This window comes from Carassius carassius, chromosome 35 (genome assembly GCF_963082965.1).
Source record: "Carassius carassius chromosome 35, fCarCar2.1, whole genome shotgun sequence".
Lineage (NCBI taxonomy): Eukaryota > Metazoa > Chordata > Actinopteri > Cypriniformes > Cyprinidae > Carassius > Carassius carassius.
The window spans coordinates 20,848,665-20,872,459 of NC_081789.1; the positions used below are offsets into that span (position 1 = coordinate 20,848,665).

Below are 23,795 nucleotides of genomic sequence, written 5' to 3' on the forward strand. Positions count from 1 at the left end.
TAATTTTTTTTTAAGTATTATTACAATGTACAATAACTATTATTATATATTATATATATATATATATATATATATATATATATATATATATATATATATATATAAAATAAAAACAGCATTTATTTGAAAAATAATGTCTCTACAGTCACTTTGATTGATTTAATGCATCCTTGCTAAAAAGTATATTATTATTATTATAAAAATTTTAATGACTTTTAATTGGTTCTGTAGCTTCAGACTGTTTGTGTTTAAATGGTTTGTAGTTTTTTGTTGTTGTTAATATGAAAAAAAATTAAGTTCATGATTTAATTTAAGCAAAAATTTGTTCATGATTTTTAAAGACAGATGTCACATTCATGTTAACATCTTCCTGTTGACTAGCTTCTTCAACGTGACCAATTATATGACTATACTAAACGCTTGATTATTTTATGAGTAGCTATATTGTCTTCATATTTTGCCTTCAAAAATGGACTGCCGTTTTATTGAACATACACAAGAGCTAGCTGAAACTTTAGGCTGTGATGCAACATTGTCCCTTGTAAACCTCTGAAGTCCATGTTGGTCTTTAGTTTAGAACACAACACAGAAGCCAATCCCACCGGTCCAACAAAGAACAATAATAACACCAAGTGAGGCGACTGGCCGTCCCTGTGCTTCTGCTGGGCTGGATCTCTGTGGTTACAGCAGAGCAGCGTCATCAGCGTCTCAGAGGAACAGCAGATGATTTCAGCTCCACTCTCAGGGGAACACAAACTGTGACATAAGGTTTTTTTTTTAAGATACAATTGTTATATATAAATCATACAGAATCAGAATCACAACAAATCTTATTGACCTGGTAAGACTGCTATACTGAAATATGACACTTGATGAATATATTTTAAATGACTCATTTGAGTTTCTCTAACTGTTTGTCACTGAAAAGGCAAAAAGTAATGACAAAATTGTCCTCCACAGGAAATGTGTCGTAACATCGAGCCTGTTCCTGGGACACTGAACACGCACACACACACACACACACATCATCTAAGAAATAATTAACACTCGGGAGAGAGCTGCTGATTAACTCAAACAACAGAAACAAGAGTTTTGTAAGACACGGGGAGGAAACCTGTGATTGTTCCAACACTTTCACACAGAGATATATACACACACACACACCATTCAGAATTCAAATGTTTTTCACTGTAAATATCAAAGCACAGTGTTAGCCACACAATCCCAAAAATCTTCAAGGTATGCTACTATGCAATAAAACCTTACATTACTTATACGTATATACATTACTTATATACTACCAGTATGTTACACTAGCGTTCAAAAGCTTGGTGTCAGTAAGAAATTGATTTTACTCCGCTATGATGCATGAACTTGAATAAAAATGACAAAAGATTTAGATTTCGATAAAAACGAAACAAAAAAAACTTTGAACTTTCTATTCATCAAAGAAAAAATGATTAATTGTTTTCACAAAAATTTCAACATTGTTATTGTTAGAATTATTTATTCAGAGATGTTTATTTAGCAGCAAATCAGCATATTATAATTATTTCTGAAGAAACATGTGACACTGAAGTCTGGAGTACTTTAGAGGAAAGAGGAAAAACATTTAACAACACATTCAAATAAAAATGACTCAAATTAACTGTCTTAAAAATGGGAAATAACTTTTTATTGGTAACTTTGAAGATCCAAGTGTCATGAATAACAGAAATACTCACAGTAATGAACATTGTTGGGAAGCAAACTCAAGAAACCTCAAATATATTCAATATTCACTTGTACACATTGACATTATTCGCGCGCACACACACACACACACATACAGTAATGGTCACACTTTCCTTACCAATCTATTGATTTTAATCAGCATTGATCTTCATATTCTGAATGAGACAGACGGAACATATGATCCATTCTTCACTCTTTTCCCATAAGCATTTTTAAAATGGCTCTAAACATGGCTTCAATAGCAGTCTGTTTATTCTGAGTTTAAGCTGGAGGGAAGTGTGAAGATGCGAGTTAAGGAGTCTCCGTAGACACAGAGCCAAACGAGATCTATCTGTGAGGGATGTCAAGCCCCAACATGCTCAGTGCAAGTTCAACTGACATGTTTTACATGCGCACAAACATAATTTACGAGGGCAAATGTTGATGTGAATCCTGATCAGTAAATGGAGAGAAGGGTCTTGTTCATTCAAGGTACGTGATTTACAGTGCAAAATGTGGGCATACTGCACTGCATTATGGGTAAAAGGATCACAGTAAATGTGCAAAAACAAACACATACAGTGCATACTGTATAAATTAGCACATGCTTAAAAAGCAAACAAAATATGTTGGCGTAATCGTTTTTTTGGGTATTAGTATACTACAGCTGGTTACATCTGTCAGGAATGGCTTTCCAAATACAATCTCCAGGGCTTATGGGAATCTGCTTGGGAATCGACGCTCAAAGGGAAAAAGCGCTAAAAACACTCATGGAAATCAGGACTCTCTTGCGTTATATATATTAAGATATATCTATAAAATCATACTCACAACACCTGTTAGTAATTTTCAACCACTTGTGACAGGTTCCATCCACTTCAAACCAAGTTGAAAAAAAGGCAATCTAAGATGTGTATGTATATATATATATATATATATATATATATATATATATATATATATATATATATATATATATATATATTTATATATATAAAGAATCTTTATATTTCCTAAAGAGTTCATAGATTCTCAGATATTCATGTGAATCAGATATTAAAACCTGTTTGTTCGTTTCAGTCACTCTTTTTGAGAAACACTGCAGCACGGAGGTTGAGGAAAAACTTTGTGGCACAAAAACAAAATCGATAATAATTTAATATTAATGTTATGCCATAACTTTTGTTTAAAAAAGGCCTATGAGATGGGGCACTAAGCGAAACGCTCATTTCTTGAATGTTCCTGGTCCCATATTCCCCGCCCAAAGTATGGGATGTCGAACTCTCCCATCTGGGAATGGATCTTCCACTTGGGTCTGTTTAATCCCCCTCTCCTTGTAACTGTGTCTCTTTTTTTGGTCTCTCTGGAGAGGGGTGGGCGGTTACCATCCGTTGATGATGTGATTCATGTAGTCCTCAGTTGGCAGGCGTGCCGTACCCTCTCCTCTCGCTCCGTCCTCTCGGAACGGGCTGTGGAAAGATGCCTGTCCTCTCAGTAGTCTCTGCTCCCGGCGGTCCAGCATGTGCTTGTACTGGTAGCGTTGCTGAAACAGGTCTTTGGCATAGTCATACAGCTTCATGTCCAGGTCGTTGAGCTCCTCGATGCGCTGTATCGTGTCGTTTTCCAGGTCTACGCCGGCCGCCCGCGTGCTGTTGTACTGCATGAAGGGCCGGATGAACTTGAGGTGGAAGGTGCGCTCGAACAAGTACTGTGTCTTCCGCTGGAACTCTGTCAGGCCGAAGAAAGCCATGTCTCGTAGGTTTTTCTTGGCTGATTCGAGCAGCAGCTGTGAGCGCCTCTTCTCAGGAACTGTGGAGAGGTTGTAGCATCCAACGAGGCTGAGGTCGGCCAGCATGCGTACTTGGCGGTTATTGGCGAGATTGTAGGGGCAGTCCATGAACTGCTGCAAAGTGCACCCCGACCAGTCTGAGCCCTCGTAACAGGCCGGCAACTCTTCGGGCGTTGGCGTCCGTCCGTCGCACATGTGCAAGGACGTCTTCCATGTTGCCCCACGCTGGACGTGCCTCCATTCGCTAAGGTAACGGGAAACGGGGTCTCTCAGTAGAGTGATGTAATAGAACTTTCTGCAGAAAACAAGATAGAAGAAATCCATTAGTCACAATACAAACCAATGATATACAATATTATGATAATATTTACATTTATGCATTTGGCTGACTCTTTCATCCAGAGTGACTTTCAGTGCATGGGAATTGAACCCATGACCTTTGCTGTCGGAGCTAACCTGCTCATATCATCAACAAAACATTCACAGTAGAACAATGGAAAATCCATCATCACAATGCATCCTGTTTTGTGGCATACAGTCTACATGTCTACAACTTTATCCTACAATTAATACTTTGTTTCCAAAGACAGGATGTAACAGGTGTAAACCGTGACTCAATAAATGCCTTTGCTCAGACTCTTCCCAGCATGCACCACTGTCTTAATCCTTTCCCACCACTTCACATCCTGTCTGTTTAGATATTAATTTGATTGATGACCTTGAATCATCATTGTAGATGACAAAAAAAGGGGGACAGGAATATACGGACTAGGAACAGTCCTGGTCTAGATGGGCATAATTGGTATATTATGTATAAAATATACTTGGTTGTAATATGTATTAAAAATGTAATATAATAGTTATTATTTTGTCTTATTTTGGACAAAAGCATCTGCTAATCTGCAATAAGATGAATCATTATTTTAATTAATGATTCAAAACATATTTTTATGTATAGACATAAAATGCATAAATGTAAGAAATATAAGTAGCAAAATATTGATCAATGGTAAGTTTTGATTCACTTCAGTTTCAATGAATCTATTTAAAACTCAGATTACATGATTCTTTTGTCTTCACTCAAATTATTATTATTTTATAAAAGTGGGCTTTTTTTCTTTTTCTTTTTCTTTTTTTTTTCACAGACAATACTAAATCCTGTATGGCCATGCACACTTCCCTATTTAACAAGAGATAGAAAAATACCCATACATCTGCAAACATCTTTAACAACCATTATACGAAGCTGAACTAAGTGAAATAACAGGCATGGTTTAGAATCTTTTAGTGAAAGAAATCATTGAAGTGAGCAGTCAGATAATGATGGTGATGAAATCACCTATCTTCAGTTCTCACGCTGCTTACATGCACACTATAGGGACCTTTTCTGAAAATACACAAAAATATCTGTTCTGCCACTCTGAGAAAGCTACAGAGACACAAGCCACAGGGAAAAGTTTCGTCGGAACCACGCAAAGGATTTGTGGAGTGGGAGGAAGACCAAGCACTGCCAACAAACTAGCAGGTGGTTTTGAACAGATTAATCTCAACCAAACTGACAACAGAGACTATAGCTCTCAGTTACAAATTCAATGCCCCCCCGTCACCACTCGCTCCAGCTGTGCTTCACCCTACATTACCTCTTCACACCCAGTGAACAAATGTGCCAAGGAAACGGATTCCCTCCAAAGTGCCCGAGAGCTAGATACACATCCGAAAACAGTATGAAATAAGTGATTAGACAAAAACAGTGGGCGATGCTGAAATTCATTGCTGGTGACCCACATGGCGCTTCCCAAGGTAACACTGGGTGCTGAGATACACTGTGCAATCTTCTTGCCTCTGGCCAAGAGGCGGCAATCCAGTCAACACTTAAATGCCCTTTCCCTGTACATGCGGTGCCCTTACTAACCACATGGTGGCAGTGTGTATGTATTAACAAGGCCCTTACAGAAAACACAGGACACTTAATGAGCATTTCAACACCTTCAGTGCCACAACAAGAAAACTCTCAGACAGAATTTGAGATTTTGAGCTCATTGCTTAAACGATTCTTACTTCTGATTCATTTTTGTTTCATCTTTTTCTTAATTCACCATCTAAATTAATAGAATCATTTGACTTTTTATGTCTTCTCTGTATCTTTAAATCTTTATTATCTCTTCCCTTCCCACTATTTGGTGACAAAGCTGCAGGCTTATAATCATTAGTGAGCCTGAGAGACGTTTGAGATCCCTCTGCAGTGCCAAGGCTTCCCGTTTTAATAAGTCTCATGTTTCCACAGTGATTAAACTCGGGGCCCCATCAACACACACAGCAGATCCAAATCCCAGCCAATAACTGTTTGCCTGCTCTCTGCAAGCCCGGTCAATACTAATAACACACACTGAAATAACCACATTATTAATGAGAATGGACCCAGTACTGAGACTTGGGGCACCTCACAAAGTAACTGAGGGTCATAACACAAGCTTGGACTGCTACACTGTGCAGACTCATAAATAAAGCTACTGAACACAAGTCTCTTTTATAAAAGTCTTTCATAATTGAATTAAGACCCAGCTGAGGCCAACTCGGGTAGAAGCATTTCAGTTAGTGTGTGTGTGTGTGTGTGTGTGTGTGTTTGTTTGTGTAAGTCTGCTTTGGCAAAGTCAACGGGAAGCGTAGGAATCTGGCGCCTGTTGTTTCTAAGTATTTGTTTAATTCTCTTGTACTGCAAAACTTCAATGTCAGCAAGAGTATACATTTGTAAAATCAACTAACTGGTGGTTTGCCTAATTGACTGACTAATCCTAAGGCCCTGTAAAAAATACAGAGCTGACTTTGAATGGATACATTCTTACAAATAATAAAATCCAATTTTTATTTTTTTATTTTTTTTGCAGCTGTACCAAGAATATAACTACAAATGTAATAGTCTAAGAACCAGTGACTGAAAAACAATAATACTAATGTGAATATTGGGGGTGGGGGGTGCTACCCTGAATGTGGAGGTTCATTTCAAAATCATTCTTCTAAATCCATTGTAGAATCAAGCCCACTTAACAAATACATTAAAACAATCCACAACTTCATTAAAAATCTAATTATGAGGTTAAAACCCTGCTCTCTCTCACTGAGACATAGGGAAGGAAATCTCTTGAGAGAGATGGAGAGTCTGGAGTTCAAGGTCAGAGCTGAAGACAAAGCATGCTGGAAGACTCCTCCTCGGGCTGACAGCTCACTGTGGAGCCGTCACAACTCTCCATCTGACACAACTCTACATGCAAATCAGACTGCACAAAGACCAGTCACCCATTCTGACAGACCAGACACAAAACAGCTCTTTCAGACACACTCACAGAGAGGAAGTGGCAGAAAAATGGATTAGGATTAGTGTGTTAACCCCAGTGTTTTTCGATTCCAATCTTACACATGCACATAGAGAAAGCCATTTCAATCAACATGTTGGCTACCTAAGACATTTCACTTCCAGTGCCAACCTCTAAATGGTGCCTTTAAACACTAGGGAAGTGAACCATTGCTGCATTGTTGATGCAGAACCATTGCTGACCCTTGCCACAGGGTTCCCTTACCTCACCAGAGCATCCAACCTCCACCGGTTTAGCTCACAAGTACCCTTGACAAATATCTAAAGGTGACATGACTAGGACAGGTCAGGTGAATATGTTCCAGACTGGTTTAATTTCATTGGGGATGCTTGCTGCTTCTGAGTGTGGGTTGGGAAATTGAAGTCTCCTCATTTTTTTTGCCAGCAAAAAGCACCAGACTGTGCAAAATGACTCTAGTCTGTCATCCTGGAGACGGTCCACTTGAAAATCAATTTCTCTGTAAGAGCGAGTACAAAAAACTTGGGACAAACAAAAGCGTTTTTGACAATTCAGTGTGGACATTTATGTACACACACAAAACTTTCTTTCACACACATAAAGGAAAACATTACCATTTCTGACCACACAAAGATGACACACTGACATATCGATGGCACCAGAATGGTTATGATTACAAGCATCTGATCCACAACACTAAAATCATTTTGAACTGGTCCACTGTATATGTTGTGTCATGATTGCACCTTGGACCAAAAGATGTAATTCTGCTGACATGCTATTGAAAGGTTTGTAGGCTCAGTTGTTTCTTTAACAAGTTGCTTTCCAGCACCATCCAATCTGTTTCACTGTGGCCAACTGCCACATGATCTGCTGACACCATCACAACTGTTAAGACACAGGTAATGACAAGCATATAAAGGGACAGTTCACCCAAAAATGAAAATTCTGTAACTCATCAATTACCCTCAAGACCTTTGTTCATCTTTTGAACTCAAATTAAGGTATTTTTGATGAAATCCGAGAGATTTCTGACCATGGACAGACAGCAACACAACTACCACGTTCAAGGCCCAGAAAGGTAGTAAGGATATCGTTTAAATGGTCCGTGTGACATCAGGAGTGTTTATGCAGGGTCAGAAAGCTCTCAGATTACATAAAACATATCTTAATTTGATATTAATTTGATTTGAAACTTTGTCATTAAATCTAATTTATACAAAGAGAGGTCCACATTTACAGCCTTATGGTAATGAATCTATACAAAATAAAACCTCAAAATGTAGCTATATGCTTAACTCATCTGGAATGCCTTGTTGCAACAAACCAGGGTGAATCGTTAATATGGCCTTTCATGTGTGGTGTTAAAAAGGCCTTAGGTGAAGAAACGACAACAAGATCTAAATTTAGCAATCTGGCAAAACCCCTTCTCATAACAGAAAATCTGAACTTTGGTGGTCAATGACCTTTTTTAATCTTGATTTACAAGATTATTGCCTTGTAAGTAGCTGGAATGATAATATAGTATTATGAGAATTCTTTATGAATCACATTAGTTTAGTTTGTTCACCATAATAAAAAATAAAATGCTTACCAAGACTGTATTTATTTGGTCAAAAACATTAAAAACAGTAATATTGAAAAATATTACAATTGAAAACAAAAAAACAAAATTTTCCATTTTAATATTTTTTTAAATGTCATTCATTCTTGTGATGCAAAGCTGAATTACATCTTCATTCACAGAAATCATTCTAATATGCTAATATGCTGATTTGCTGACGTTGGCAGAAATTAGATCTGACAGTAACATTCATTCAATATACTAAAAACTAAGGTTTCCACATTAAAAATATAATGAAATTCCATGAAAAGCCAACGGCATATGATAAATGATGCTTTACAGAATTCTTCCTAACAAGAAAACAAGCTATTTTTACTCTGATCTGTGCTATACACAAACATGATGGAGTGCATATAGGGACCGAGAAGTAAGAGGGTCTCTCTGCGTCTTTCTGAAAGTGAGCAGAGGCACCGGTCTGCCTTGGGTGCAGAGACGGGCAGTAGGTGGAAATTTCACCCGTGACTGCATCAAACCTGTTAAAGTATGAGTGAGGTGGAGGATTTCAACTAGATTTCTCTGACTATCAAAGGCGGCACAACTGCTTTCACTAGGATGAATGTAAATTCCACCTTATTCCTGGCGCTCGCTGCCACACGCTAGCTGTAACAGCTGAAGGAGCGTGACTAACAAGAGAGCGGCGATTCTTTCGTCTTGGGGTGTGGGAGGAAGAGACTCAGATAAAGACGCCAGTGTATGTGAGAGAGAGAGAGGAGGAAAGGAGAGACAGATGAGGAGAGAGGTATAAAGAGAAATTTTTATGAAGAAAATGTGAGTAGTGCCTCAAGAAGATGAGGAACCGCAAGAAGAAATGAAAAACAAAATCTGGAAAATGTGGTAAATAAGTCAGGAAGAACGGGTCGACCCCCTGCAGGTCCTGGGATCTACCTGGGGGTCTCGTAGACCAGCCATCTTAAACCCACACAGGTGTTTCGCTTCAGAGTGGGTGATAAATAACATGTTGAAATCCTAGTAGGCGGAAAGACTCCTGGCAGGTTTAAGATCTGCCAAATGTGCAAGGACAGAGCAAGCACTAAACCAACACACTGAAGGAACCTTGCGTGACCTCATGGATGTCATTAAAAAAAGCAGTCAGGATCTGAATTGTGACAGGTATCATGGGGAAATCAGTAGTCTGAAGATTTTAACATCTGTGTTTTCTCACATGCCAAAACAAGCATCATGTGCTACCACCTTATAATGCAAAAATTCAGAAGGTTAAACAATCAAGTGTCAGAATGAAAGATCGAATCTGTGAAATATTAGCGGAAAGATAATAACCAATCCTTAATTTGACAAAGAACGACAAACGACAAACCTGGAATGACCAGAGTTGCTGTGCAATTTAAAAAGCAGTGCATTAAAGGGATAGTTCACACAAAAATGAAAATGTACTCACTCTCAAGCCATCCTAGGTGTATTTGACATTCTTCTTTCAGACGAATACAATCAGAGTTATATTAAATAACATCCAGGCTGATCCATGCTTTATTAAAAATTGCACCCATCCATTATAAAAGAAGTCCACATAGCTCCAGGGGGTTAATAAAGGCCTTCTGAAGCAACGTGATGCGTTTGTGTAAGAAAAATATCCATGTTTAAAAACTTATAAACCTTAATCTCAATCTTCCACTAACTGTCGTACACACGTTCATGAGAGTGGTATCCAGCGGATGACGTAGGTGTAGAATAAGCTGAGAATATGCTAGTCACGCGAGAAACAAGTTTTGTTTACAGCAAAGGAAAAGCCAATGTCCTCTTGGCTTACATCGAAATCCTCCAACATTTTTCTTTGCAAATCCTCATTTTGTACTACTAATTCGTGACTAATTCATTTTTTTTGCTCTCTCTCTGCGCTTCCACGTTTGTTTCTTCCGCGTTCGTCACCGCGTTTGCATGTCCTACGTCATCCTCTGGACGCCACTCATGAGAAAGTGCGTACGACAGTTAGCGGAAGCTAGAGATTAAGGTTTCTAAAGTTGTAAATATGGATATTTTTCTTACCCAAATGCATTGTGTCACTTCAGAAGACCTTTATTAACCCCCTGGAGCCATGTGGACTTTTATAATGGATGGGTGCAATTTTTTGGACTTCAAATTTTGGGCTACCATCCACTGCCATTATAAATGATGGATTAGCCTGGACATTATTTAATATAACTCTGATTGTATTCATTGTGTCTCAATGAAGAATGTAATATACACCTAGGATGGCTTGAGGGTGCGTAAATCATGGGGTGATTTTCATTTTTGGGTAACTATCCCTTTAAGAAAAAGATTGTAAAATGTAGATGAACTCCACAGGAAAGAGAGTGTTCTGGTTGGAGAGACAGACAGCAGTGATACATAAGTTCAGATATAGCAGGCTTTAATAAAGCTAGAGCTTATTGTTGCATGCAGTTCTTTATGTTTATGTATGACTGAAGAGCCAATAGGGACTAAGGCAGGACAGGAGACTAGAGAGGGAATAATGCAGGATTTCATAAATCCTTCTCATAATGTGATGCCCTCCTGAGAGAGTCTAGGATGACCTGGCCTTTAACCTTCAAACTATTTACTTTATGCTGATGTGCTGTGGGGGTGGAAAAGAAGTGCTTTTTTCATGATTTCAGGTACATTACATTTTTTTGAGAGATCAAAAAATAAAAATAAAAAACAAAAATAAATAAAACAATATAGGATTAATTTTATATTTCCAGCATATAACTATGTCAATGACTACTGCTAACAATGATACAGAATAAATTGTAATATTTTTTATGAAAATTATTTTATTAGGTTTGACTTAAACCAACAGAACTATAAATTATTTCATATTATTATTATTATTGCCATAAATATTCAATGTATCACCCACATGCAACCAAAATCTGATGAAACTACCATGTGCCCAGGAAAAACAAATCGAGACCAAATAGTAGTGCATGAGAGAGAGAGAGAGAAAGAGAGCGAGAGAGAGAGAGAGAAGAAACAGACCACCATCCATGTAAGACTCTAAAAGCACAATAAAGGAGCTCTCCACCAGGAACTCCATGGTTCTGATCCAATTAGCAGCAGGAATGTGAGGAATGTTTATAGCAAAGAGACCCCCTAACAGCCTGAGGAGATCCCTCCGTTTCACCTTCACTGACTTCTCACTGAAACACACTAGAAATGTAACAGAACTCCACCATTGCTATAAAACTGCTTGAGATTTACATTACATTTACATTTAGCAGACACTTTTATCCAAAGCGACTTACAAATGAGGACAATGGAACCAATCAAAATCAACAAAAGAGCTATGATATACAAGTGTTACAACAAGTCTCAGTTAGCTTAATGCAGTACAGTTAGCAAGGGCTTATAAATATATATATATATATATATATATATATATAATAAATTAAAAGAAAACAGAGAGAATAGAATAGAAAAAGAATAGAGCAGGCTTGTGTTAGAGAATTTTTTTTTGCTTTTTTTTTATAATTGTATAATAAATGAAAATAAAATAAATAGAATAGAAAAAGATTAGAAAGCTAGTTATTACTAATATTATTTTATTATTATTATTTTTTTAGATGACATGGAAACACAATCTTTTCCATCCTGGATATAATGCATACAGCCAGGACTAAAACCAAATTACTTTCAGCTTTGCCTTTCCTGTCTGTCGTGCTCATAATATATATATATATCTATGTATATATATGTGTGTGTGTGTGTGTGTGTTTAGAACAAAGGTGTCTGTTTTAGAGCGGGATTCCTGGGTTAACAAGTTTACGGTTTAAACAGTTAGTGTCTCTGGAAGAAGAGGAAAGAATGTGTTTAACCCCAGGCTTGTTTAGACCACTTGTCTTATCAGACAGACAGAGAGTGCCTTAGAGAGAAAGAGAACGGGGCAGAGGGGGCTTGGAAGTGAAAGACAGAGACCTTTGTTCTGGTCCATCTCTCGGAGAGAGATATCTCTTATTTTCAGTTTGAGCCTGCTTTGAATGCATGGTAAATGCACAAAGTACAAAATATGAAGCAGAAATATAAAAACATAGAACAATTACATTTTAAATATTAATATTTTACAAAAAATTAAGAATAAACAATGTTAACAATAAAATAAACAAGAAAGTAACAAAACATGGATCAGACAAAAATACATTAATAAAACAATAACTGATCTATTTTTTAAAAGTTTTTTTTTTAAATGTTATAAAAAAGCAATAGCAAATATGGGTTAAAGACAAATACGTATATATATATATATATATATATATATATATATATATATATATATATATATATAATTAAAAATGAGAAAGAATATAAATATGGATTAAACAAAAATAGTATAAATAAAAATACTACAAAAAATGTAAATATGGCTTAACTAGTCATACATTATAAACTGAAAAAAAATGTTAGAAATTAATTAAAGTAAAATTTTAAATAATACAATTTCTTAAAAAGACAAGGCAGGGCTGTATTGTGATGCTGACAGGTGAAGATGGATCATCTCTCTCTCTCTTCTCAAATCACCCCAACTGAAGCAATCTTTCTCATTCTAATCTTCACCGCTGAACTGTTTTTGAGCTCCTGTCTTTGGCATCTCTAACCAGACCCTGCTCTCATCCTATTGGCTTTCTAATTAGGTTGCCATGACAACAACCAGACAGGTGTACTCTCAGTCACTGGCATCAAGTGTTTTTTTCCCTCCGCTTGTTTTTTTTTTAAACTACTGAGGCATGAAGCAGATGCTGTTCCTCTCTCTGCTCCCCCTCATCCTCCCTCTCTCTGGCTTCTCTTTTTCGGGCCGTTTGGAAGGAGGCCAGAGGCTTTTCCCCCATTTTCCTGGCTAATGCACATCACTGCTGGTGTTGCACTTTCATCCATCCAGGCAAAACTGTCTATTTCTTGTGCTTTATTTTATACTATTTGTTTATACTTAAATATAAGCATTCATTTTACTGCCATGCCGAGAAATGAGACCAGAATGCATTGTGCTGTTAGTTTGGGTTGGTTAATGCTCATCATGCTGGTGAATACAGCTGCCTAATATTCAGATGGATGTCCTGAGAGGCTTGTTATGTGCTTTATATATTTAAACTACTAATAGTTAACAAATATGAAATGCAAGAAATTAACATGAGTAAACATTTTTCTGCATAAATAAATAAAGAATGCCTTATTTAGCATTTCTAGCTGCCACTGAACAAAGACAACAAACACAGAAGACAGACATGACGCACACTCACACAGTTTGAAGTTAATAAGTGTTTTGACCTCCTCCGGATGCCTGTCACACATGAGATACTCCTGGATAATTGCAGAGTCTATTTCCTCTCAGTGCAATGATGATCATGCTAATGGAGACATTTCTGAATTCTTTGAACACTTCTGTCATTTAAAGCACAGAGAGCCTCTTTATCAGGGGGATGGCTGAGAGAAACCAACAGAAAGATAACAAAGAAAAAATTAAGGCTCAAATGAAACACTGGCCTTGTTATAATGCATTGAGGGTCCTTGGTAAGAGGTGAGACAGAGACCTTCATATGACTGTAGCTTGATAAAAGCAGATGGCCCTTGGAGAGCCTTCAGGGCCAGTTGTCGGTCTCCCACATTTGAACTAACACAAGACACTGATATTCTCTCTCTCTCAAACAAACACACACAATGCAAGCTGATACACTGCCAAATCTAAAAGGAGCAGAACTCTTGAGAATATTAAAAGTTGGGTGTATATAATAACTAAAAAAGATTATATTAATTCTCAATGCATAATGCTGTCAAAGTGAGAAAGAAAGAACAAAAAAAGCACAAAAAAATAATTGGGAAGTATAAGGAAAAAAGAGAATTAAAAGAATAAAAGAGAATAAAGGGATGATAGGATAATATGAATAAAAAATAAAGAAAAAGTGAGAAAGCAGCAAAGGAAAAGAATGAAAAATGAGACAAAGAAAGAAAGGAAAAAGAAAGGAAAAATAAAGTATGAGGGAAAGGAAAAATAAAAGAATGAATGGAATAATAGGATATAAAATGTAATTCGCATTAGTCATTGTTCAGTACATATTATTCGGCCTTATTCAGCCAAACACAGAAAGAGATTTTTTTGCTATTTTCGTCCAAATAATTTTGGTTGCTGAACATTCATTCCATCCCTAAAAGAAAGAAAGAAAGAAAGAAAGAAACAAACAAACAAACAAACAAAGAAACAAATAAAGAAACAAACAAAGAAAGAAAGAAGACAACAAAGGAATGTAATTGTGTCGGATTTACAAATGAATCTTTCCATGATTCAGTTCTTTTCATTGAATCAGTCAAATTAGTTCAAAATTCAGTATGGTCTATTCTTTCACTGCTTTGAATCACAAAGAATGAAAGACTAGAATATCAAAGAATGTATTAATGAATTAAAAGAAAACAATGCTAAGAGAATAAGAAAAGTGTGTTTCACTACATCTAAAATCCTGCTTTTCAAGCAGAACAAATGCCTATTAGTGCAGTTTAATCAGTTCTGCATTAATGGTTTCCGCTGTGCTGACCGATGCACTGATGTCACAATGGCACAGTCGATCCAGATCTAGACAGATACAGTCCACACTGATCAATACGGATCTGTCTGCAGGGAGTGTGAGAGAGTGATACACAGTAGGGCTGGGTAAATTTTTTTTAGATATCTCGATATTAATTGATTCTCATTTTTACGGAACGATATCGATTCTTAAATTCCAATAATTGATTAGTCTAGCCTGTTTTCAGTTAATGGATGGAACATTGAAGGGCACTTCCCATCCAATATGTCACAATAAGCATTGCGCTTTGGTACTTTAAAGGGGTCATATGATGTGATTTCAACTTTTCCTTTCTCTTTTGGATGTTACAAGTTGTTTGTGAATACATACGATCCCTAAAGTTGTAAAGACTAAAGTCTCAAACCCAAAGAGATAGTCTTTATAAAAGTTAAGACTCGTCCAGGCCCTCCTAAAACACCTTGTTTAAACACGCCCCCAAATGTCTATGTCAAAATATGGGAAGATTTGCATAACACTGCCCAAATGTTCATGCAAAGAAAGAAGGTGGAACTTTTATTCTAGCTGTAGTATTTTTGCTGCGCCATGTTGTGGAGAAAGATGCTGTATGTTTCATTGTGAAAGCGAAAAAGACTTTGTTTGGCCTTCCAAAAGAGGACACAACCAAAAAATTAGTGGTTAGGTTGTATTTACTACACTGTTCCAAAACAGTTCAACCCAAGTATTCAGATGTGTGCAATGCATTTTATGGAGGACTGTTTCATGATCCCGGGAGTAGACTACAATGCCGACTTTTCTGACTCAGTCTGTAAATACGTTTACATATTTAAAGAATTTGCCATTGATGATTCAAATACAAGTTTTGAGCAGTTTAGAGATGCAACAAATGCCTCATTTGTAATGGGTTTTATTGTTTTTGTCCTGTCACAAAGGTGTTCTGACCGGGATACGCATCACAGTATATCAAGGGGCGTAACATTTCCGTCACATGCTTGAGGCATTTGGCCAATCACAATGCACTGGAAAGCTGGCCTATCAGAGCACACCTCACATTTCAGACCGATGAGCTTTGTAAAAAATGACGGGTTTCAGAAAGGCGGGGCATAGAGGAGAAATAATAATGCACATTGTGGAAAATAATGTGTGTTTTTTTTACCTTAAACTGCATAAACATATACACAAAATAATGTTATTTCTGGCAACATCATATGGGCCCTTTAAATATGAAACAAAGTCTCAGGAACCATACTTCAATGGTTTGAGTCTTACCTATTAGATAGGTCCTTCAAAGTATCTTGGAGAGGTGAGGTGTCCAAGTCACAACATCTAACTACTGGGGTGCCTCAGGGCTCAGCTCTTGGACCACTTCTCTTCTCGGTCTACATGGCATCATTAGGTTCTGTCATTCAGAAACCTTTCAGGCTTTTCATACCACTGCTATGCTGATGACACTCAACTCTACCTCTCATTCCATCCTGATGATCCGACGGTAGCTATTCGTATCTCAGCTTGTCTAACAGACATTTCTTCCTGGATGATGGACCATCACCTTCAACTCAACCTTGCCAAGACAGAACTGCCTGTGATTCCAGCAAACTCATCGTTTCATCACAATTTCACCATCAAGTTAGGCACATCAACCATAACTCCTTCAAAAACAGCTAGAAGCCTTGTAGTTATGATTGATGATCAGCTGACTTTCTCAGACCACATTGCTAAAACTGTCCGATCCTGCAGATTTGCTTTATTCAACATCAAGAAGATCAAGTCCTTTCTTTCGGAACATGCTGCACAACTCCTTGTTCAAGCTCTTGTTCTATCCAAGCTGGACTATTGCAATGCCCTCTTGGCAGGTCTTCCAGCCAATTCTATCAAACCTTTACAATTAATTCAGAACGCGGCAGTAACATCAATTTTTAATGAGCCAAAAAGAATACATGTCACACTTCTGTTTATCAATTTGCACTGGCTTCCAATAGCTGCTCGTATAAAATTCAAGGCATTGATGTTTGCCTACAAAACTACCACTTGCTCTGCACCCATTTACCTAAATTTGTTACTTCAGAATGTGCCCTCTAGAAGCTTGCGTTCTGCAATTGAACGTCGCTTGATTGTGCCATCCCAAAGAAGCACAAAGTCACTTTTACGGACTTTTAAATTAAATGTTCCCTCCTGGTGGAATGACCTCCCCAACTCAATCCGGACAGCTGAGTCCTTAGCTATCTTTAAGAATCGGCTTAAAACACATCTCTTCCATCTTTATTTGACCCTCTAACTTTAACACTCACTATTCTAATTCTATTCTTTAAAAAAATCTAGCTACCTTTCTAATCTTTTTATATTCTATTTTCTTTTCATTAATTATGCAATTGTATGTGTGTGTGTGTGTGTGTATGTGTAAAGACCTCTAACACTAGCTTGCTCTATTCTTTTTTTATTCTATCTGTTTTCTTTATTATATTATTTAAAATCCCATGCTAGGTGTACTGTGTTAACCTAATTGAGACTTGTTATAGCACTTAGATATCATTGCTCTTTTTGTTTCCACTGTCCTCATCTGTAAGTCGCTTTGGATAAAAGCGTCTGCTAAATGAATAAATGCAAATGTAAGTCTCAGATTTTGAATTCTGTCCATTGTATTGCAGTATTCAAACAATAAATGCAGTTTTGGTTCTGTTTAATGTGGAGTGACAGATCACTGTAGTACCTCAGTTCAACAGACATGCAAGTGAACTTATCTCCTCCACATTAATACCAGTTTTAGCACAAAATAAACATGACTAAACATTTTAAGGTAAGTTAAAAAGAAAGAGTACAATTTTACAATCCACATCCTCAATCAGTGTTTCCTCCACACAAAGACTACAATATAACATCTCGTAAACAATCTACCGTTACGTCACATCTATCTAAGAAAAACATATATTGGTGATCATAAACTCATTAGTCAGATGAAACAAAATAAACTGTAGAGAGGGGCATTTTGCTAAATATATGCACCATATAACTTATTCATTATAATTTTCTTTTTACTGTTGTAAAAAATAGCTTTGGATAAAAGCATCTGCTAAAAGCATAAATTTAATTTTTAATTTAATTTAATTTAAAACTAAGGGGAGTGAAACATACAAGCCATATAGTCTCTATGTTTTAATCATCGTATTGTTTGTCAAAGATATTGAGCTAATCCAGAAAACATATTTACTCCAACGTTGAGGTCACATTGCTCTCCATAAATAAATGGGTTTGGTACATAGCCTAAATGTACATCAGAAGTAAAAAAGCAATACTTCTGCAAATGAATACTTCAGTGAGTCATATCCTAACAGTCTCTAGTTCTCCACCTCCCACTGTTCAAATAGGTTTTATACTCAAGTATGGCTACAATGTAATTTACAGATTCTAATGCACATTTTCTTCTGAAAAAGAAGTTGACTTCCACATTAATGAATATGTCTGAGAGGGCTCTTGGTTTTGCTTCTCATCCAAGTTAATTATTTCAAACCTTTTTAATAAATCAGTCTGTGTAATATGAGTGTAATCTAACACCTGAGATATCAGATCCTGGAATGAGTGAGTGAGTGAGTGAGTTTTGTGACATATCAGGACACATCTTTGTATAATGACATGGGTGTGACACAGGTAATACAATGAGAGGGTGACTTATGAGGACATAACCTATGTCCCCATTTTTCAAAACGCTTATAAACCATACAGAATGAGTTTTTCTGAGAAAGTAAAAATGCACAAAGTTTCCTGTGAGGGCTAGGGTTAGGTGTAGGGCGATAGAATATAAGGTTTCTACAGTATAAAAACGATTACGCCTATCGGATGTCCCCACTTTTCACAAAAACAAACGTGTGTGTGTGTGTGTGTGTGTGTTGGAAAGGAATGGATAAGAATAAAAGCAATTATTGAGTCATCGGCGTCCAGACCGCATCTTCACCTCAGTCCAATTTGTGTTCCAGTGAATCTTGATTCTTGAGTCTTCACCTCCCAAAAATCCCTCCATCAGCCACCCCTTTTCTGCCAAAATGGTGCTAGTTCTGCTGGGAGATATCTGAATATTTAAGAGCCGACCACATTATCACATTTGATTTGACAGCCAAATGATGACACACACGTGTCGAAAGTGCTCATAAAGTATTGAATTGTATTGAGTTATTTTTGCCGCTTTGCAAGTATTCTGCCCGTCTTTGCAAGTATCCTCATAACAACAGTAATTTAGATCAAACAGCTGAGAAAAAAAAAATAGTATATTTAGTAGTAAATTTAATAGTATATACTGGGCAGCTCTTAAAGTGACAGCAGTCTAATATTCCTGTCTATCACTCATGTTAAGCAAACAACAAAAGAGAAAATCTCTCTCTGCTCTTCACTAAATCACCTCTGTAAACTTAATAAGAAATTTCATTAGTCCCAGAAAAAAAAAATTCCACACAAAGTGGCAAAATCAAACAATCCGTGTTGGACAAATCGTTAACGGCTGGTCTATGTGGTAGTACATACATTAGGCAGGACATCCATATGCTCACCTAACATTCAACTACCTCAAATATGGCTTATCATCTGAAATATTAAGTAGTAGCAACTTTACATGGCAGCTCAATCTAATGTTAGTCTAGAAGAAAAGTGTGCTGTTCACATGTTTTTTGTGGAGTGTAGAAGATAAACAGTAGCGCATTGGGCTACTGCATGTCAATTTTGGTCATACAGATAAGAGTAATGCATCTTTTGTATCTGTAAAGACACTACGTTGAGCTTTTGTAAAATAATTTAAGCAAACAGGATGTGCTTTTTGCCATCTCTGACTCAGCGCATCACTTTGAAACTCTGTGTATGCTTGTCTTATTACATGCATGAAAAATATATCTACAGAGAATAAAACTTTTAAATGAACACATTCAAATTGGAAATACATATCCTTAGATTATGTAATCTGTATGAAACATGCATACAGGTGCATAATGCAGTGATAAAGAGTCAGTGTCACTGACTTAATCGCTTAAACCAAAAACAGAAAGCAATAAATTATTAAAACGTTAATGCAGTGCACTTGCTGTTTTACCCTAACACATTCATAATTATTATATTTACCAGTGCACTGTGGCAAGCCTTTTTTTGTGCGCGCTTGAGGTGCTTCTTAGGCTGTGTAGGCAATTTAAGGCTAGATTTTATGATTTATATGGTTTTTTAATAAAAGTGCGACTAATGCTTAAAATTAATGACTACTAGTCAACCAGAATAATCTTTAGTCGAGGACAGCCCTAATATATGTGCATGTGATATTTAATGTGCATCTTGTCAGTAATGCCGGTTCTGTAATCAGTGGTAAATCTCCCTCACCTGCACGCTTTCACATGGAGAAGAATTACCTACACAGAGCCGTTGTTAATTGACAAGCTGCACAAAACCACGACCATATGCACATATTTTGCGCAGTTTGTCAGTGAACAACAACTCTGTGTAGTTAATTCTTCGTACATATACAGTATATACTGTAACGCGTAACCTATACAGCACTGGTTCTTGAACTGGGGTACGTGAGGTGACGGAGGTGGTACGCGAATAAAAAAATACTGAGTTTTGGCATTTATTAATTCTACCCGAACTTAAAGTAACATTAAAACCAAACAGTAAAATGCTGCTTCTAATATAAAAAATGGAAAATGGGAGTGAAGTAAATGGAAGATTTTTTTTTTCTCGAAAATATATAGAAACTTCGATTTCCTTAATATTTAAATTTTTTTGCACCCCCAGATTCCAGATTTTCAAATAGTTGTATCACAGCCAAATATGTCCGATCCCAACAAACCGTACATCAATGAAAAGCTTATTTATTCAGAAAAATTCAGAAAATTTAACCTTATGACTGGTTTTGTGCTCCAGGGTCACATTTTACATGTTAAATGTAGGGATGGGCGTTTTCCGCAAATATCACATGTTCTTGTTAAACACGGGGATGTAAACATGATCGGGGGAAAGTTGGCTCGTTAGTCTGTTAACAATAAGGCCGGCCGCGGAGGAAACACGCTCTGACGGCACAGGCGTTGGCGGGACTTACAAATAACGGTGTGCTAAGCGAATAAGTTTTGTGAAGCGCTTCGTGTTTTCGTTTCACCAGTGAATGGGATCCTCATCTGGAGGAATACATGGCTTCAGCAAGAATTGTTCCCACTCGTCTCGGCTGGACTCTCTGTAATCATCGCTGAAGAACTGGCTCAGCCTTTTCCGACGAGTGGGCATTGCATCCTCTTCATCGTTGGTGACGGCAGCTGCATCCGAGCCACTCGCATCAAGGAAAATGTTCTGATAATGTTCAAAAAAGTTTTTTTTTCTTACTTCTCTCATGTTTTCATCGAGAAACCTGAGATGTTTGTGCCGAGGGTCTAAGGCAGACGCGAGAAGAAGAGTTTTCACTGGATTCTCCAAGTGAGCTGTGTTTATTCGTCGCTTGAGAGATGCTGCAACACAATGTTCTTGAAATCGGTCACTTTCTGTGATTCTCCACGGCATATTTGAAGTACTGTAGAAGACCGCAGTTCTTAGGGGCCATTCACATATCGCGTCTTTTGTGCGCTCAAGTTCGTTATTTCAATGTAGGCGCGGGGTATCGCGACCGCGTCGCACCGCGTGCGCATCGCGATACCCCGCGCCTACATTGAAATAACGAACTTGAGCGCGCAAAAGACGCGATATGTGAATGGTTATGTGAATGGTGATATGTGCGACGCGCCCGTTTTTTCCAGGCGCGTCCGCACCGCATTGAGTTAAAAACATCTCAACTTTTCAGAGAGCCCCAAGCGCACCGCAGGTCATGTGACAAGAACTAACCATTCAGCTTCATCCTTTCCCGTAACAATGTTGAAAGCTCAGCCAAGATGAAGGACCAGCTGATCATAGCTGTATATGGATTGCCATTTTGAAATAAATTTAGGAGCAGAGCTACTGAAAGCGATTTTTTTGTGCTGCAAATCCATTTATCCTTTGCTGAAATTTCCGTGTCTTCATGGAGAGAGCGCACCATTGTTGCTTCGCAACGGCAGACGCCCCAGGAGCGCTTCTGCCCGAGCGCTTTGGAAAGGAGAAAGTGGCGCGCCTAGCGTTTTTTGGCGCGATATGTGAACGGCCCCTTATTCATTCATTAATTAGTTTTTGCTTGCATACATCTTCAAATATGCCGTGGAGAATCACAGAAAGTGACCAAATTAGGTTTTATTGTGAATTTTTTTTTTCTAAATTCGAATATCATTTTTATTTATTGAATAATTAGAGCAGAACGAATATTCGAATGTTCGACTATCCGTGCACACCCCAAGTTAAATGTAGCCTATATTTTAAAAAGAAAATTGTCATGTTAGTTTTATTTTGCAATAAAATAATAATAGTTCCAACGAAATCCGTATCATCTGGTGTGCGTTTCCAAGCAACATATAGCAGTGTTTCGTTAGTGAACGAATCTGTGGCTTTGAACTATTTGGAGAGTGATTAATAACCCATTCTTAATTACAGCCAAAGAGAATAGAAGCCTGTAGTAGTTCTTTGTTACAACATTTTGTTTTGTTACTAAATGAATGAATGCCTCATTAAGACAGTGACTTGTTGTGACCTGTTGGCAGTTTAATTTTTAAATCTTCAAGTAGGCTATCACTTCAATTTTCCATAACTGAATGTTAAGAATATGACATAAAACATAACATACAATTAATAAGGATAGAAAAATTTTGCCTCTATAAAAGGTAAAAAATGCACCCCTAAATCCATTTAAGCGGGCAAATAATGTCCTTTAATAGGAAAAGTTTGACTGCGGTCTAAGTGGAAGAGAGAGGGAATGTAGAAGAATGTTAAATGTCCCAGGGGGTATGCAACTGTACAAAGTTTGAGAACCACTGCTATACAGGAAAAGGATACATCCTGATTGAACTGAACATAGAATAGAGGCCAGAAAGGAAGTGGATTCAATGAACAATGTGATCATGTTTCATCTGAGTCACTTTACAGTATCAGTTGGGTCCCTCACTTCCACCTGTGTGAGTATGAGTGCACCATTCAATCAATCCAGCATTCAGCCAGATAGTTGTTCAGTACCAAGGACAGCGGTCAAGCACACGTCTCAGAGGTGGAGAACAGCGATTCTGCACTCTAAGCAGACTACAGCGAGACCACACCACTGACCGAAGATAAAACATATCGTCAAAGCAATCAAGAAACGTCACGGACATGCACCGATACACAGGCACACAGTATGGGAAGGCACCATGCACGCAGTCTATGCCTCAGTGGGTCTGATAGCTGGTTGGGCTTTTTTGGCGAAGTGACAGCTGACATGCGGCTTGCTCAGCATTTTCTTCAAATCACAACACCTTGGAGAAGTAAGTGACATGTGAAGTGTGTTTGGTCCTCCTTGTGATCCATCAAAACCGCCAGTGGGCTTTAAAGTGAAACTGAAATCACAACACAGCTCTTTGTCGGTTAAAGTGTCGATACAACAAACATATCAGACAGGAGAAGGCAACTCTCTTTGCCACATTAATTCAATAAACCAGTATCTTTTTAGAGCTGAAATCATATCCCCTCTCAGGAAATACTTACACTTTAAAAATGTACCTATTTTAACCTTAAAATGAACATATCAGTACTTTTTGAAAGGGTACAGTGGAAGCTTTTTTAACATTTTGTACCATTTTCTCTTTTAAATTAATTATACTAGTGCAAAACAATATGGTGGTAGCATTTGAACATTCATGGCATTGTTTAAATTCAGTTATTTCTCACATAGACAGCTTCATGGTTATGTAATATATAAAATATTATATTGTGATATAAGATTTAGGTTATGC

At 37.4% G+C, this 23,795-nt stretch overlaps 1 protein-coding gene across 1 annotated transcript in view; it reads right to left on the reverse strand.

Annotated features, from left to right (window-relative positions):
• Nucleotides 1-2,853: 2,853 nt before the first annotated feature.
• Nucleotides 2,854-23,795, reverse strand: part of LOC132116211 (heparan-sulfate 6-O-sulfotransferase 1-B) — a 56,372-nt gene continuing 35,430 nt past the window's right edge. Inside the window, exon 2 of the mRNA XM_059524911.1 lies at nt 2,854-3,797. Within this exon, the coding sequence (XP_059380894.1) occupies nt 3,095-3,797 (703 nt within the window). The 3' untranslated portion in view covers nt 2,854-3,094. The remainder of the gene's footprint in view (nt 3,798-23,795) is intronic.